At 37.8% G+C, this 13525-nt stretch overlaps 1 protein-coding gene across 1 annotated transcript; it reads left to right on the top strand.

Moving 5' to 3' along the window:
* The first annotated feature begins 595 nt into the window (after positions 1-595).
* Positions 596-13178, top strand: LOC118221562 (testicular acid phosphatase homolog). Its single transcript, XM_035406758.1, has 12 exons — positions 596-719; positions 1132-1258; positions 1568-1663; positions 2176-2262; positions 3023-3178; positions 4622-4720; positions 5495-5590; positions 5994-6126; positions 8193-8275; positions 11692-11798; positions 12076-12254; positions 12416-13178. Exons 2-12 carry the CDS (start codon positions 1169-1171, stop codon positions 12523-12525), a joined length of 1236 nt encoding a protein of 411 aa, XP_035262649.1. The 5' UTR covers positions 596-719; positions 1132-1168; the 3' UTR covers positions 12526-13178.
* The last annotated feature ends 347 nt before the right edge of the window (positions 13179-13525 follow it).

Here is a 13525-nt window from a genome sequence, read left to right as displayed (position 1 = left end):
CCGTATTATTAAAGAATGGCCCTAACAGCTGGCTTATTGAATAAACTTTGCCATGTATGCTGGAATATTATATAGGCATTTACTCACAGAAACTAAAACTTTTAACTTGGCTATAGCCTACATAGTTTTTTTGTGATTTATTAACTGAAACTTTTTGGTATAGCTTTGTATTAGCAATATTTATAACAATTTGTTTTATTAATATAACTGAACAACTTGTTTCCATGTTTACATGGAAACAAGTTGTTCAAATATGGAGATAAAAAACAGCTCTTGACAAATAAAAACTGGTTACTAAGCCAACATAATTTCAGACCTCATAATTATGTGTTGTTATTATAAATATAACCTGTTCAATACTTTTTTCACCTGAAGGTTAGCTGATACAGACATCAGACTGACTGTTCTTTAAATACCAAGAAACACATCTACAGCATGACAAACCCTTATTCACAAAACCTCAACGAATGACATACGAGAATATAATGGGTATTTATGCCATACGCACGAAGAAAAGGCGGGAACTTCAGGTAAGTGATTTATAAACGCGTTGGTGCATCATTTTGAGTTTTGGTTTGCATGTATGTTCCAACACACCAAGGCTGTAAATTCATTTTCACAAACAAGTCAATAAAGGTGAAGAGATGAAGTAGAGGCGCAGGAACAGGCTGGAACAGAAGGACAAATGGCGTTTTAGGCACTGAAAGGGCAGCAGACAGGTAACTACATGGCCGTTTTTTAAAACTATATATATATATATATATATATAGTGTGCTGAATTTTCTGGAAAATTATTTGTTTTAGGAATACAATGGGTTGCTTTATGTTTACTTTAGGACTTGGAAAAGTAAAGGATGGAGAAAATCTATATTGTATAAAAGAACAAGGACATTTCAGATTATCACATGATTCAATATTGTATTAACCTACTATATTTAACAATAAAAGTTTGTGGAACAAAATGAACAACTATATATATATATATATATATATATATAAAATTCAAACTTAAAGAGGAATATATTTCATTAAATAAATCTGAGTAAGGGGTATGGGTTACTTTCACATCCTTTATGGACATATTAGTAGACAATTCAGTATGTTCATCAATTTCTCTCTCCTTGGTTGCAGTGTTTGATCAGCTATAACAGGACACAGGAAGAATAAGATGTTGGCAACACTGAAGTATTTGGGATTTCTTCTGATCCTCTCTTGCTGTTCATCAGAAGAGCCACGTATCCTAAAATTTGTTGTGGCTGTATGTTTTCTGCCTACCATATCTTACTGCGCTGAATTATAAACTGCTGTGCTGTGACTGTGCGTGTGAACGTGTGGATGGTGTTCATCTGCTGTTTATGGTATTTTACTTTCAGGGTGTTTTGTAACACTATGTTCATTTTAAGAGCGCAGCATGTGTCAGTTTTGTGTGCCATATGTTACGTGTGTGTGTGTGTGTGTGTGTGTGTGTGCATGCACATGCACAACATGGTGTATATTTCTGCACTAGATATACATGCTTGCTGTACTATGTTATTGACGTTTTACCTGTCTTGTGATGTGACTGTAGGTATTTCGGCACGGCGATCGGTCCCCCATAGAGTCTTTTCCTAACGATCCTCACAAAGAAGAAGTGTGGGCTCAAGGCTTTGGACAACTGACAGAGGTACAGTACTGCATGTGTTTACTGTACTAGGGGCTCTTACTTTTCACTTGCCCTTTTCTTCTGCTGACCTTAATTTCAGTGCACTCAGGATCAAAGATCTGTGCAATGTCAGGTTTTTTTTGAAGCAATACAATCATACCCCACCACTGTACAATGGACCCTTTCACTGGAGCTTTGATTTTATATCACAAAATAATCAAGAACTGAAAAAGCAGTCTAAATGACAAATATGCCTGTCCATTAAGCATCTGGAGACGTATATTTGAAACTTATATTTATGCTGCCCTTGTGTGCATTGCATCTTTACTGTATTGGTACATATTAATGGGCTTAAAATGGAAGTTCATGTTTTATAGAAAGAGATGTCCTTTATGAAAAACAGCTGGGGTATGATATTTTGTGTTTATACGGAATATCTGGAATATATACATGTTTGCATTATGTTGATATTTATTTTTATTACTGCATCAAGTTTTAAATCAACCTTGTTATATCATTATTTCTGTCTTCAGTTGGGGATGAGACAGCAATATGAATTAGGAAGATTTCTGAAGAAACGCTATGAAAAATTCCTCAGTGCAGATTACAACTGCAAAGAGGTAATTTTGTTCTCTATGACTGAATTATTATGCAGTATATGTACATGTGACTACAATGATGTTCTGTACAACTCTGTGTGTGTGTGTGTGTGTGTGTGTTTGTGTATACAATTGGTGAGCAATGAATGTAGGCTGCAGGACTTATGCCAGTTATACTGTAGGATGACACTGTTTCTTGGCTCTCTGTGTCCCACTAGGTGTCTATGGTGTAATTACACAGCTCAGATTCCCCCTACTGTTTCTGTCCTCTCCATTCTCACTCTCTGAAGCAACATGTAATTACTACCATAATTATAATTCTCTCCTTCCCACTGTTGCTGACGCTCTGTCTCTGTCTCCTTCTTCATTTGTCTGTGCAACCCTTCTGTCACTCATAAACCTCGACTGGTGGTTTCTTCTTCCCCCTCCCTCTCCCTTCTCCCTTTTCTCAGTTTTCACCTCATCCTTCCCCTTTCCCGCTCCCTTCACCTCATCACCTCATCCTTGCCCCCTCCCTTCCCAGTCTTACCCCCACACACAATTCTCCTTACTCAGCACTTTCCGCAATGACAACATGCACAATCTGCCCATTCTCATAGAATCTGTCATTTACATCTTGACCAACAAAGTCCAGGTAATCAACCGCAAGCAGACAGGGAGTTACTTCATATGACAGGTGTGCTGTCTGCTTGAGAGGGGAGCCAGGTTCACTCATGTTCGGGCATGCAGAGCGAGACCTGACCTCTCCGTAACTGCTGTCTTTCTCCACCCGCCCCCAAAGGTGTACGTGCGCAGCACCGACTACGATCGCACGCTTATGAGCGCTGAAGCCAATCTGGCGGGGCTGTTTCCCCCAAATGTGCGCCCGCCTCCCATCCAGCACCAACTGCTGTGGCGTCCGGTCCCAGTACACACTGTCCCCAGATTCCAGGACAAGGTGAGGGGATGGTGACACTGCTGCCACTGTAATTGCCACTGTCACATCGTGGCCGGCTGTCAGAATGTCCGATAAGCCCCAGTAGCATGATAACTGTGTTTCCTCTGGCAGGAGTGTCCCTGGTCATGCCTATACAGCAGTTTTGATTGAATTTAGAGGGTAGCGGAGATGGGAAAGGTGACTGCGCCTAGTGTTTTCATTGGAAATTGGCCCTTTGGCCATATTTTGGTTGCCTCCATATACTAATGTACTTCCCATGTTATCACGAGAATGACTAGTATCCATTTGTTTTTGCTGTACACAACAACAGCTTGAATTTGGCAATTAATCATTTGCCCTGGTATAAATGAGAAAGCAATGCTGCCCATGTGATACTGTACATAGTATTTCTTTGGGCATACCTCTTACTGCAGCACTTACTGTAAAGATTCAGCCCACTTAAAATAAGGCTTTCACCTCATGGTAATTGTGTCATTTTATAATATCTCCTTAACCCTTTTTTGACAGTTTTACTACACACCAGTACAGCGACATTATGTTTTAAGTTAGGTTTTTATTTTCTATTGCCACAGGCATAATATAGCCTATCTATCAGATGTAAAAAAAAAAATAAAAAATAAAAATTGAGGGATTAATCTATATACTCAGGTATCAATGGGACTAAAGGGATTATTTTACTCATGGGAGAAACACTATTGCCATAAAATAAGCCATGAAACTAATTTTTTTCAAGTATAAAACATAAGTGTGAAATAAATGTTATTCTTATTTAATACCGCTTACAAATGTATACTATTATTTTGATTCTACCAGAAATGGTGAAGGAGGCCTTAATGTAGCCATATATTCATTATTTTTATGTGTTCTATATTTTCATTTGTCACGAGAAAGCAGGATTTTACTAATAATTCACTTTGAATATGTGCTAAGCATCATTTGGTTTTAATGTATGGTTGAGTTTTAAGTATTTGTTCAATCAGTTTTCTATCTAAAGGTTTTATATTGTCTGTCTTGCGTGAGCTCTAAAGTGTGAACCAGTGTAGTGCACTATTTAATTTGAAGTGTGTCCGCCAGGGAACACATTTCCTGCCCTTATGGGAATCATGTGTACTGCAATTCATGTGGACTTTGACAAATTTATTCAGAGCGATGTCTTTTTAAAAAATAATTAGCTTATTTTCCAATACATTGTGAAGTATTGCAATATATTTTTGGAGCTTCGTATTGTATTTTATTTCTATTACTAACATTATATTTCAGTTTTTATTATATTATATTTATTTTATTTTATTTTATTTTATTTTATTTTATTTTATTTTATTTTATTTTATTTTATTTTAAGGGTACTAATGATATTTTGCAGTCAGTGTGATAACCAAACCACAGTTTCATGTGTGAACAAAAACGTATGATGTGAAATGACACTGTTTTTTAAACTTTCAGTTGCTGAAGACACCATTTAAACACTGCCCCAAATTCAGAGATTTGATGGCTGAGACCTTTCGCAGTGAAGACTACCAGAAAGTTCTCAAGACCTATAAGGTTAGAAAATGTACCTTAGTACAATATTCAGTATGATATTTACAAGAGAAATAAAGAACACTGCCATTAGACAGAATAGAGGCATTTATATATATAAAAAAGCATGGTACAAACTCTACCAGAGCTTCTTTAAATATTAAGTTAAAAGGGTAAAAACAACAACAGCAATAATAATAATAAGAATAATAATAATATAAAGAAGAATTGCATGACCACATAATTTAAACATTAATATACATGCACATATTTTCTGTCTCTTTATGTGATTTGAAAGTCTTACTGTAGGTCCTTCATCAGCCTGTTGTTTTGTCAGTCTGTCTGAATCTGCATCTTGCATTGTTTCTCAAATCTCCCATGAATTCTTTCGCTATTCATATATGAAAATTAAGCAAGGGATTAAATTAGTGACAAAATTAAATTGAACAGCCTTTAATTAAACAGGCTATCATGAATCACATTAAACCAGTGATTGAATTAGTGAGGCCTGTTCCAAGGTGGTTCCAATGAGTAGAGCTCATTCTCCCTCTGGTGGAGACATTGAAGAACTGCAGAATGTTTTGCTGACTACACTGCTACTAGCAACAGAACTCTAGCAATGGAACTCTTTTGTCTGCATGTCCTCTTTTGCCTTTTGTCACTGTTCCTCATTCTATTCTCATGCTCAGAGACCATTAAAATGTATGTTCTGCTACAATGGCACATTACTTCCTCTCTCAATGTTTAACCCATGTTCATGTTCTCTCTGTCATGCAACTCTCTATGGAAACTGCTCAGGGATTCATTCAAGAATTGTCAAACCACACTGGCTACCCAGTGGACAGACTGGCAGTGCGGAAAGTGTGGAGGGTCTATGACACCCTCTACTGTCAGGTACTGACGATAGGATTTACATGCACTTGACCCCCATTGATGAATGCTGAACAGTGCTAGCCTCTGTCATTTAAGTTTCAAGTTGTTGATACAAAACTGATATGGACACACTTTCTGGTGCTAGCTTTAACTGTGATAATAGTAATGCATCTACATACCATCATGGCACTTCTGTGATAATCACTATCATAAGTAATGCTAATATTTCAACACGTGATTGGTAAGAGTTGCATCAAGAGAAGAAAAAGTATTTAGCTAATTGCATTGCTATGACTAAAATAATCAATCATTTACATTTGTCAGTCTGAATTTCTATGACCATATTATAATCATTCTAATGTTTATGCTATGCTACAGATGTCATGGTAATCACAAAGATGGGAATGTCTGTTCTATTTCATAGAGAATTCACAACTTGACGATCCCATCCTGGGCAACCCAGGAAGTGTTTAATACTCTGGAGGAAATTGCATCCTTTGAGGTTATGTACAGCGTGTTCACTCACAAGCGCAAAGACAAGGCCAGATTGGCAGGAGGTAAGTACTCACAGTGGTGCTCAGGGACGAAAGACAGTGTGAAATGTGAACATGAATGCATTGTGTCATATTGCAAGGATGCACTGATATGGTCAACAACTGAGTTAATGGTGACCATGGCCAAAACATCAAGCAATCTCTTACACCATTGTTTTTTTTGCATCAAACATGAAAAGAATAAAAAAATCGAGAGGAAATAGCCTGCCTAGTTTGTAGTAATTCATGATCCTCAACACTTTGTGTGCTTGAATATATTATGGAGGGACTAATTAGCACCCCCCTGGGTAGAACACATGGCTTATGCTCAATCTACCTTTAAAGGGACCAGTGAGACCAGGAGTGCAGCCGTTAAGGGTTAATACATAGACTAGCCGGCATACATCTCCCTGCTGGGACTGTGTTTACTTTGAGGGTGTGTGAATTACAGCTAATTAGTTTGCTCAGTAGGAGAATTCATCAGTGCATGGCTGATGGGTGTGTTAATAAGTCTCCAGTGTGTTGGTAAGTGTGTTAATGAGACTGATATGATTCTGTGGGCCCACTCATATGGGTTTGGGGCGTAGACAAAGAGGTAATTAACTATACCTTTGGTATAATGATTATTTGGGCTGTATTTTTATTTTATTTGCTGAGGCTGTTTCAGTCCATACATTAATTTTAATTCTGCTTAATGTAGGGTGAAAGAAACCCAATATATGTTATTGTATTGTTGCTTGTATTATAACAGTATTTTATGGATTCACATAACAGCACAGTGTCAAGTTTCATTTGAACACTATATGTTCTGCTTTTCTAATATTATTTTGGAACATCACACTGAGATCTGCAACTATTTTTGTGATTAAATTTGTAAGCTGAAGGTGTAGAAAAACTTATGAAACATGACTTTCACTTCTGCTAGGCTAGAAAACACAACCTTGAGGAAAGGGTTGTCATAACAGCCCATTTCTCATTAATAATAGCATAGTAGACATTGTGCTGGCATGTACAATATGCTGGTTTGTCCTCTGGTACAAGCACGTAAGGCGTTGTGAACTTCTTTCACCTGAGTGACATTGTGCGCTAAGACTTACACCTTATTCAGTGACTCTTCAAGCTGAGGCCACAGAATTTTCCAAGATCCACCTAAAACAAACCAGCAACTGTAAGGGCACTATTAATATGGTTAGGGCAGCTTTACTGTCTTCTAGCCCCAGTAGCTTCTAAGAAGTGGCTCCCATTTATACTGAAACCATTCAGTGAGTAAGAAAGTCTATATGAGCAGATTTTGTCTACTGTATGTCTTTCACCATGTGCGCAACATGCCTTTGTCTAATGATAACCCAAAAGGACACATGGATTTATGGCTTTTTGGTTTGCATGCTCACAAGTGAATTTGTCTAAAGTCAGACTCAAATTTTAAATTTACCTGAATTTCAGTTTTTCAATTTAAATATCGCAAGGAAATATATGCAACAACCACTTCTTCAAAGAGATTCGGACATAAGAGACAAAAAACTTTGACCTCAGTTCAGAGTGACTGCCTCTTGGTGCAGTGACGGGGCCAAAGCGGACTCCATCTATTTCAAGGTTATTTGGAAGTGAAGTACAGAAAAGTCTTGAAGCTATTGTACATAATCTAATCCTTAAATTAAGATCACTGCATACATTCCTAACAGTGTATGTGTGTTACAGTGTTCTAGTCACTTTTACATGGCTCTAGAGACTCACTGAATCAAAGAGTCTATTTTGGAAGCTTACCATCACTTTGGAAGCACAGAATCACTTTTCCACTCACACTGTTTTATAATTCACCTTTGTCATTATTCCCTGTACTCGCTCATATTTTCACCAATTACAATATCAAAAAAATCTGAATGTTTCATGCTTTAGGTTAATTCCAGACCCTTTAAGTATAAACCAAGCCTCAGTGAGAGTGCAAAACATTTTGAATACTGATTCCACTTGTATTTTGTTTTCATTTTTGACATTCACAAGTCTTCAGCCTCAGCTGCCGTACAATGCATTCACTGAGCTAAATTGTTACCTTCATCAAAGAGCTCATTAATACATTATATTCATCATAGGGGTGTTGCTGAATGCCATCCTGGGGAACTTCACAAGTGCTGTGCAGAAGGAGAGTCCACTCAAACTGATCATGTACTCAGCCGTGAGTTACACTTCAATGCTACTACAAATGTCAATGGCTTTAAGGTAGCTAGCATCTGTAGCTCAGCGCCAATACAACTGAGACACTTCCAAGAGCAGTCTGTGCAATGTCCTGACAGTGTCTATTGTCTTGCTGTGTATCCATGACCATCACTCTCTATCTCTCTCTCTCTCTCTCACTCACTCACTCACTCACTCACTCTGTCTTGCATGGAGAGAGTTTTTTTGAGTGAGCAGTAGGATGAGAGTGCGATTGTGAGTTTCTCTCTAAATTTTCTGTGTTTTGTCATTGTAATGTTATCCAGTAGTTCTGCAACCTGTTCCTGTAGGTCAACTAGCTCACATGGGTTAGCATGACCCCACATGCGGGCTCATAAACCTCTTTCACACACACACACACACACACATATATATATATATATATATATATATATATATATATATATATATATATATATATATATATATATATGTGTGTGTGTATATATAAACTTGTAAATATTCCTGCAATTGTCTGTGTCAGTGTCATGTGTCAATCGGAGTCAATTTTCAAAAGAACCCCCCCCCCCCAATTTCTTCAATTTGCCTGGTCAGAACCTAGTAAGATTTACAGAAATCTTCTGCCACAGCACTAGTGTACACAAAAGCGGCAACATTCCCAGATAAATCTTACATAAGACCGTTCGTTTCTGGCACAGTTTATTTTAATGACACTTGACTGAATCTGCCTTCTCAACTATTTTTTCACAAATATGAGACATTGCACACAGAAGATATTGGAACTGCATTGTGTGATTTTGTGAGGGAATTTTGAACATTTATTTTAAGAACAGAAAAAAAAGTATTGAGTCCTTGTTTGACATGGCTTTGTCTATTGTAAGAACACCATTACAAACTTGCATAACTGCCTCACAAACTGCTTGTATGCTAGGGGATACTTCCCCTGGTAAACATCAGTGCTCTACCAGTTTAATGTTGCTTCTTTACCCAATGTAGCAAGCTGGCTACCGACACCAGTTCAGTTTAAGTATTTTATAATTTAACTGTTTTTATTATTTTACAATTTCTAAAATATATATTAAAGAGAAGCAGTTAGTTCTGAGAAGACATGCTCTAGACCCACCAATCTCATTATATTACAGTCCCCTCCAAAAGTAGTGGAACAGCAAGGCCAATTCCTTTGTTTTTGCAATACACTGAATACATTTGGGGTTGAGATAAAAAGATGAACATGAGACAAGAGTTCAGAATTTCAGCTTTTATTTCCTGGTATTTGTATTGTATGATATTTGTATTATATTATTTCCTGGTATTTATCTATAACCTAGATGTGTTAAACTACTTAAAACATAGCACCTTTGGTATCAGACCACCCAATATTTAGGTGAGCAAAAGTATTGGAACAGAGAGTATTTAAGTAACTGAAAGCAAATAACACTTAATATTTGGTAGCATATCTCTTGCTTGCAATAACTGCATCAAGCCTGCGACCCATTGACATCACCAAACTGTTGCATTCTTCTTTTGTGATGCTTTTCCAGGCTTTTACTGCAGCCTCTTTCAGTTGTTGTTTGTTTCGGGGGTGAAATGCATGCTCAATTGGGTTAAGGTCTGGTGATTGACTTGGCCAGTCTAAAACCTTCCACTTTTTCTCCCGAATGAAATCCTTTGTTGTGTTGGCAGTGTGTTTTGGGTCATTGTCTTGCTGCATGATGAAGTTCCTCCCAATTAGTTTGGATGCATTTCTCCGTAAGTTGGCAGACAGAATGTTTTTGTAGACTTCTGAATTCATCCTGCTGCTACCATCATGAGTTACATCATCAATAAAGATTAGTGAGCCCACTCCAGAAGCAGCCATGCAAGCCCAAGCCATGACACTTCCTCCACCGTGCTTCACAGATGAGCTTATATGTTTTGGATCATGAGCAGATCCCTTCTTTCTCCACACTTTGGCCTTTCCATCACTTTGGTAGAAGTTAATCTTGGTCTCATCAGTCCATAAAACTTTGTTCCAGAACTTTACTACTGATGAGTGGTTTGCATCTTGTGGTGTAGCCTCTATATTGCTTCTCTCTAAGTCTTCTTCGAACAGTTGATTGAGATACCTTCACCCCTGTCCTGTGGAGATTGTTTGTGATGTCACTGACTGATGTTTTGAGGGTTTTCTTCACAGCTTTCACAATGTTTCTGTCAGAAACTGCTGTTGTTTTCCTTGGTCGACCTGTCCGATATCTGTTGCTCAGTACGCCAGCGGTCTCTTTCTTTTTCAGGACATTCCAAGTTGTCGTACAAGCTATCCCCAATGCTTGTGCAATGGCTCTGATCGATTTCCCCTCTTTTCTAAGCTTGCTTTTCTCCCAAAGACAGCTCTCTGGTCTTCATGTTAGTTTATCTTTTATAACACAAATGCAGTTTTCACAGGCAAAACCCAAGGCTAAAACCAAGAGTAGACATTCAGAACTATTTATTGTTTAACCAATCAATCTAACAGGACACATCTGGGCAACAAGAAACACCTGTCAGTCACATGTTCCAATACTTTTGCTCACCTAAAAATTGGGTTGTCTGATACAAAAGGTGATATGTTCTAAGTTGTTTAACAAATATAGATAAAAATACCAGGAAATAAAATCTGAAATTCGGATCTGTCATCTCATGTACATCTTTTGACCTCAAACTCAATTGTCTTCAGTGTATAGCAAAAACAAAGGAATTGACCTTGCTGTTCCAATACTTTTGGAGGGGACTATATATCCCATATGGATGAAAGCTCCTAATGTCAGGCAAACTAGTCAGATCGGCTATCCTACTTGTGGGTAACTAGCGAGAGAGTCAGGCAGAAACACCCATGATCAAGGAGCTGGAAAAAAACAACAACCTGCTAGTTAGCAGCATGGGGAGCTGAACAGCTCTGTACTGCTAAGCGGCTAGGGAGGGAGGCTATAAGCACTCACTCCTGACAGTGGTAGCCCAAGATGAGGTGGTATGGTAGAGTCCAACTCTGTTGGAAACCCCAAGTCTCATTGTAGCCTAGGAAGGTGTGACCTGCAGCTCCGGGTTGTAAGGCAACCAGCAACAAGCAAACAAACAATTGCTTTTCATTCTCTCTGACTAATGAGATGATAGTGATTGAGCCGGTAAATATGACCGTTGCATTGCAGGAAGATAAAAAAGGGCAGTTTTTCGGATGAAAGGGTTACTTATGTTTTTGCCTATGTCATCCTAGGTCATGGATAGACTTTATTAGTATAAATTTCTGGAGCTAAGCTAGTGTGAGACGGAAGATATTCAGTATTAAGCACTGCCTTTTGGCAGTCAGGAAGGATGAAATAAAACTTGTGCCAGCTTGTGTGCAATGCTCCAACCCCCCTCCTCCTCTCCCTCTCCCTCTCTCTCTCTCTCTCTCTCTCTCCCCAGCATGACTCCACGCTTATCACTCTCCAGGCCGCCCTAGATGTATACAATGGCCGATTACCCCCTTACGCTTCCTGCCAACTCTTTGAGTTTTACCAGGAGAAAGACGGGTTTGTTTATGCATCCTGTGATGTTCTTCATAACAGCTGAGTACTTTAAATAAAAAGAAAATCACTAATTAACCTGAAAGTGATTAATAAATCTTCTGGGAACAAGAAATGACATATCATTTCAGGCTAAAGGATATTTCATAATTACATTTAATTGGAACATGATTTCATCAATTTAATGTGGAAAAAAGAGTATTAACAAAGAATACATGGGAAAGAGTATACAGTGTGAAGGCACAGTGAAGTATGGTTGCATTTTTGTATGATGTGGTTTCAGGTCATATTCGGTTGGGTTATTTTACCGAAACGACTCAACCCATGACCCCTATCCTACCCCTGTGCCTGGCTGCACTGCCAACCCATGCCCTTTAACCGTCTTCATTGAGGCTGTGAAAGATGTCATCACACAGGACTGGGATGCAGAGTGTGGACTGAAACAGGCCGGGTCAGAATCCAGTAAGACGGATATTTTACTATGATGAACTTATGGTAACATGAATAGGAATTTATTACAACTCACATTTGAAATATTCATGATATAATTAATTTGGATATCATTTGGATACCATTTTATTCAATGCACCCTGACTAACCCAGTGGTATTTGTTCTCTCTCAGGTGTGGTTACAGCTCTTGCAGTGGCAGTGGCTGTCCTAGGTGTGGCACTGTTGGGAAGTATAGTAGCCTTTATTTACAGGAGAGGGAACTACCATGCAGTGGACAAATAGCCTCACAGAAACACTTTTTATGTGGCTGCAATGTTGTCGTGAAAATACTGCTGTGATTTTATAACACTGTGAGAAGGCTGTGCTATCTTGGTAAAGCGAATGAAGTGGACAGTCCACAATAACTGAGATGGGAGAGAATGAAGCAGGACGGGAGAGGGATATTATTATGCAGCAGTAAAAAGCATAATTCTGAGTCTATGCAACCACACAACTGTGATTTCTGGGTGTACCTGTAATGCCTATGTTTTAATCTGCCTGGCTGTGGTAACACAGAAACATTACTTGATATGAATCTACCTGGTTTTCTTTGAATATTTAACTGACTACAGAATTCAACTAATTTGTTATAATTTTTTTCTGATAGGGTAATTTTCATGGCCAGATTCCAAATTTAAGTGGTAGATAAATTAGATTTGAATCTTTTTTGTTTAATATGAATATGCATACATTTTGTTTTTAATCAATTTTTTGGAATGAATTATGCTGTCTTTGTTCATATACAGTAACCTGCTCATATAACTGCTCATTTGAGCAATGACCTTTGTGATGTAATTGTGAAAAATCTATTGTAGTTTTTGGATAAGTAACATCAATAACCACAAGACCTCATCAAGCTAATTTATTCTCAAATTAAAAATGGATAAATCTTAAAATTTTCTTTGTTTAAAGATGACTGTGACACCTTTAGTAATGTATACTTATTGCATATTTCCTTTGAATTCATGAATGTGTTTCAAAGTAGAAACAACATTAAAATTTGAACAGCTGCTGTGTGTACTGCAAAGTATGGTTCTTGTTTCAGTGAGGCAGCATAAAAATGCTTTGATAATCTATTATATTTGATAATATTTGATAGTCTATGTATGATGAACAAGTAGAGAAACTCTGAAAAGCTATGTCATGGAGGATGAATGGGCTTTTTGTGTGAGTTTTATGGATTTACAGTCATTACGCTAGTACACTTTGGCATAGTTAATTTAACTACTGTATGTCAGGAACA

The sequence above is a fragment of the Anguilla anguilla genome, chromosome 2, assembly GCF_013347855.1.
Source record: "Anguilla anguilla isolate fAngAng1 chromosome 2, fAngAng1.pri, whole genome shotgun sequence".
Taxonomy (NCBI): domain Eukaryota; kingdom Metazoa; phylum Chordata; class Actinopteri; order Anguilliformes; family Anguillidae; genus Anguilla; species Anguilla anguilla.
Note: the sequence above shows the minus strand (reverse complement) of the source record. Positions and strands in the feature narration are given on the sequence as shown.

Coding starts and splice junctions, on each gene's coding strand:
- LOC118221562 (XM_035406758.1), top strand. CDS start 1,169: ATGTTGGCAACACTGAAGTATTTGGGATTTCTTCTGATCCTCTCTTGC. Junction 1,664..2,175: donor GCTTTGGACAACTGACAGAG/GTACAGTACTGC, acceptor TTCTGTCTTCAG/TTGGGGATGAGACAGCAATA. Junction 5,591..5,993: donor ATGACACCCTCTACTGTCAG/GTACTGACGATA, acceptor TCTATTTCATAG/AGAATTCACAACTTGACGAT.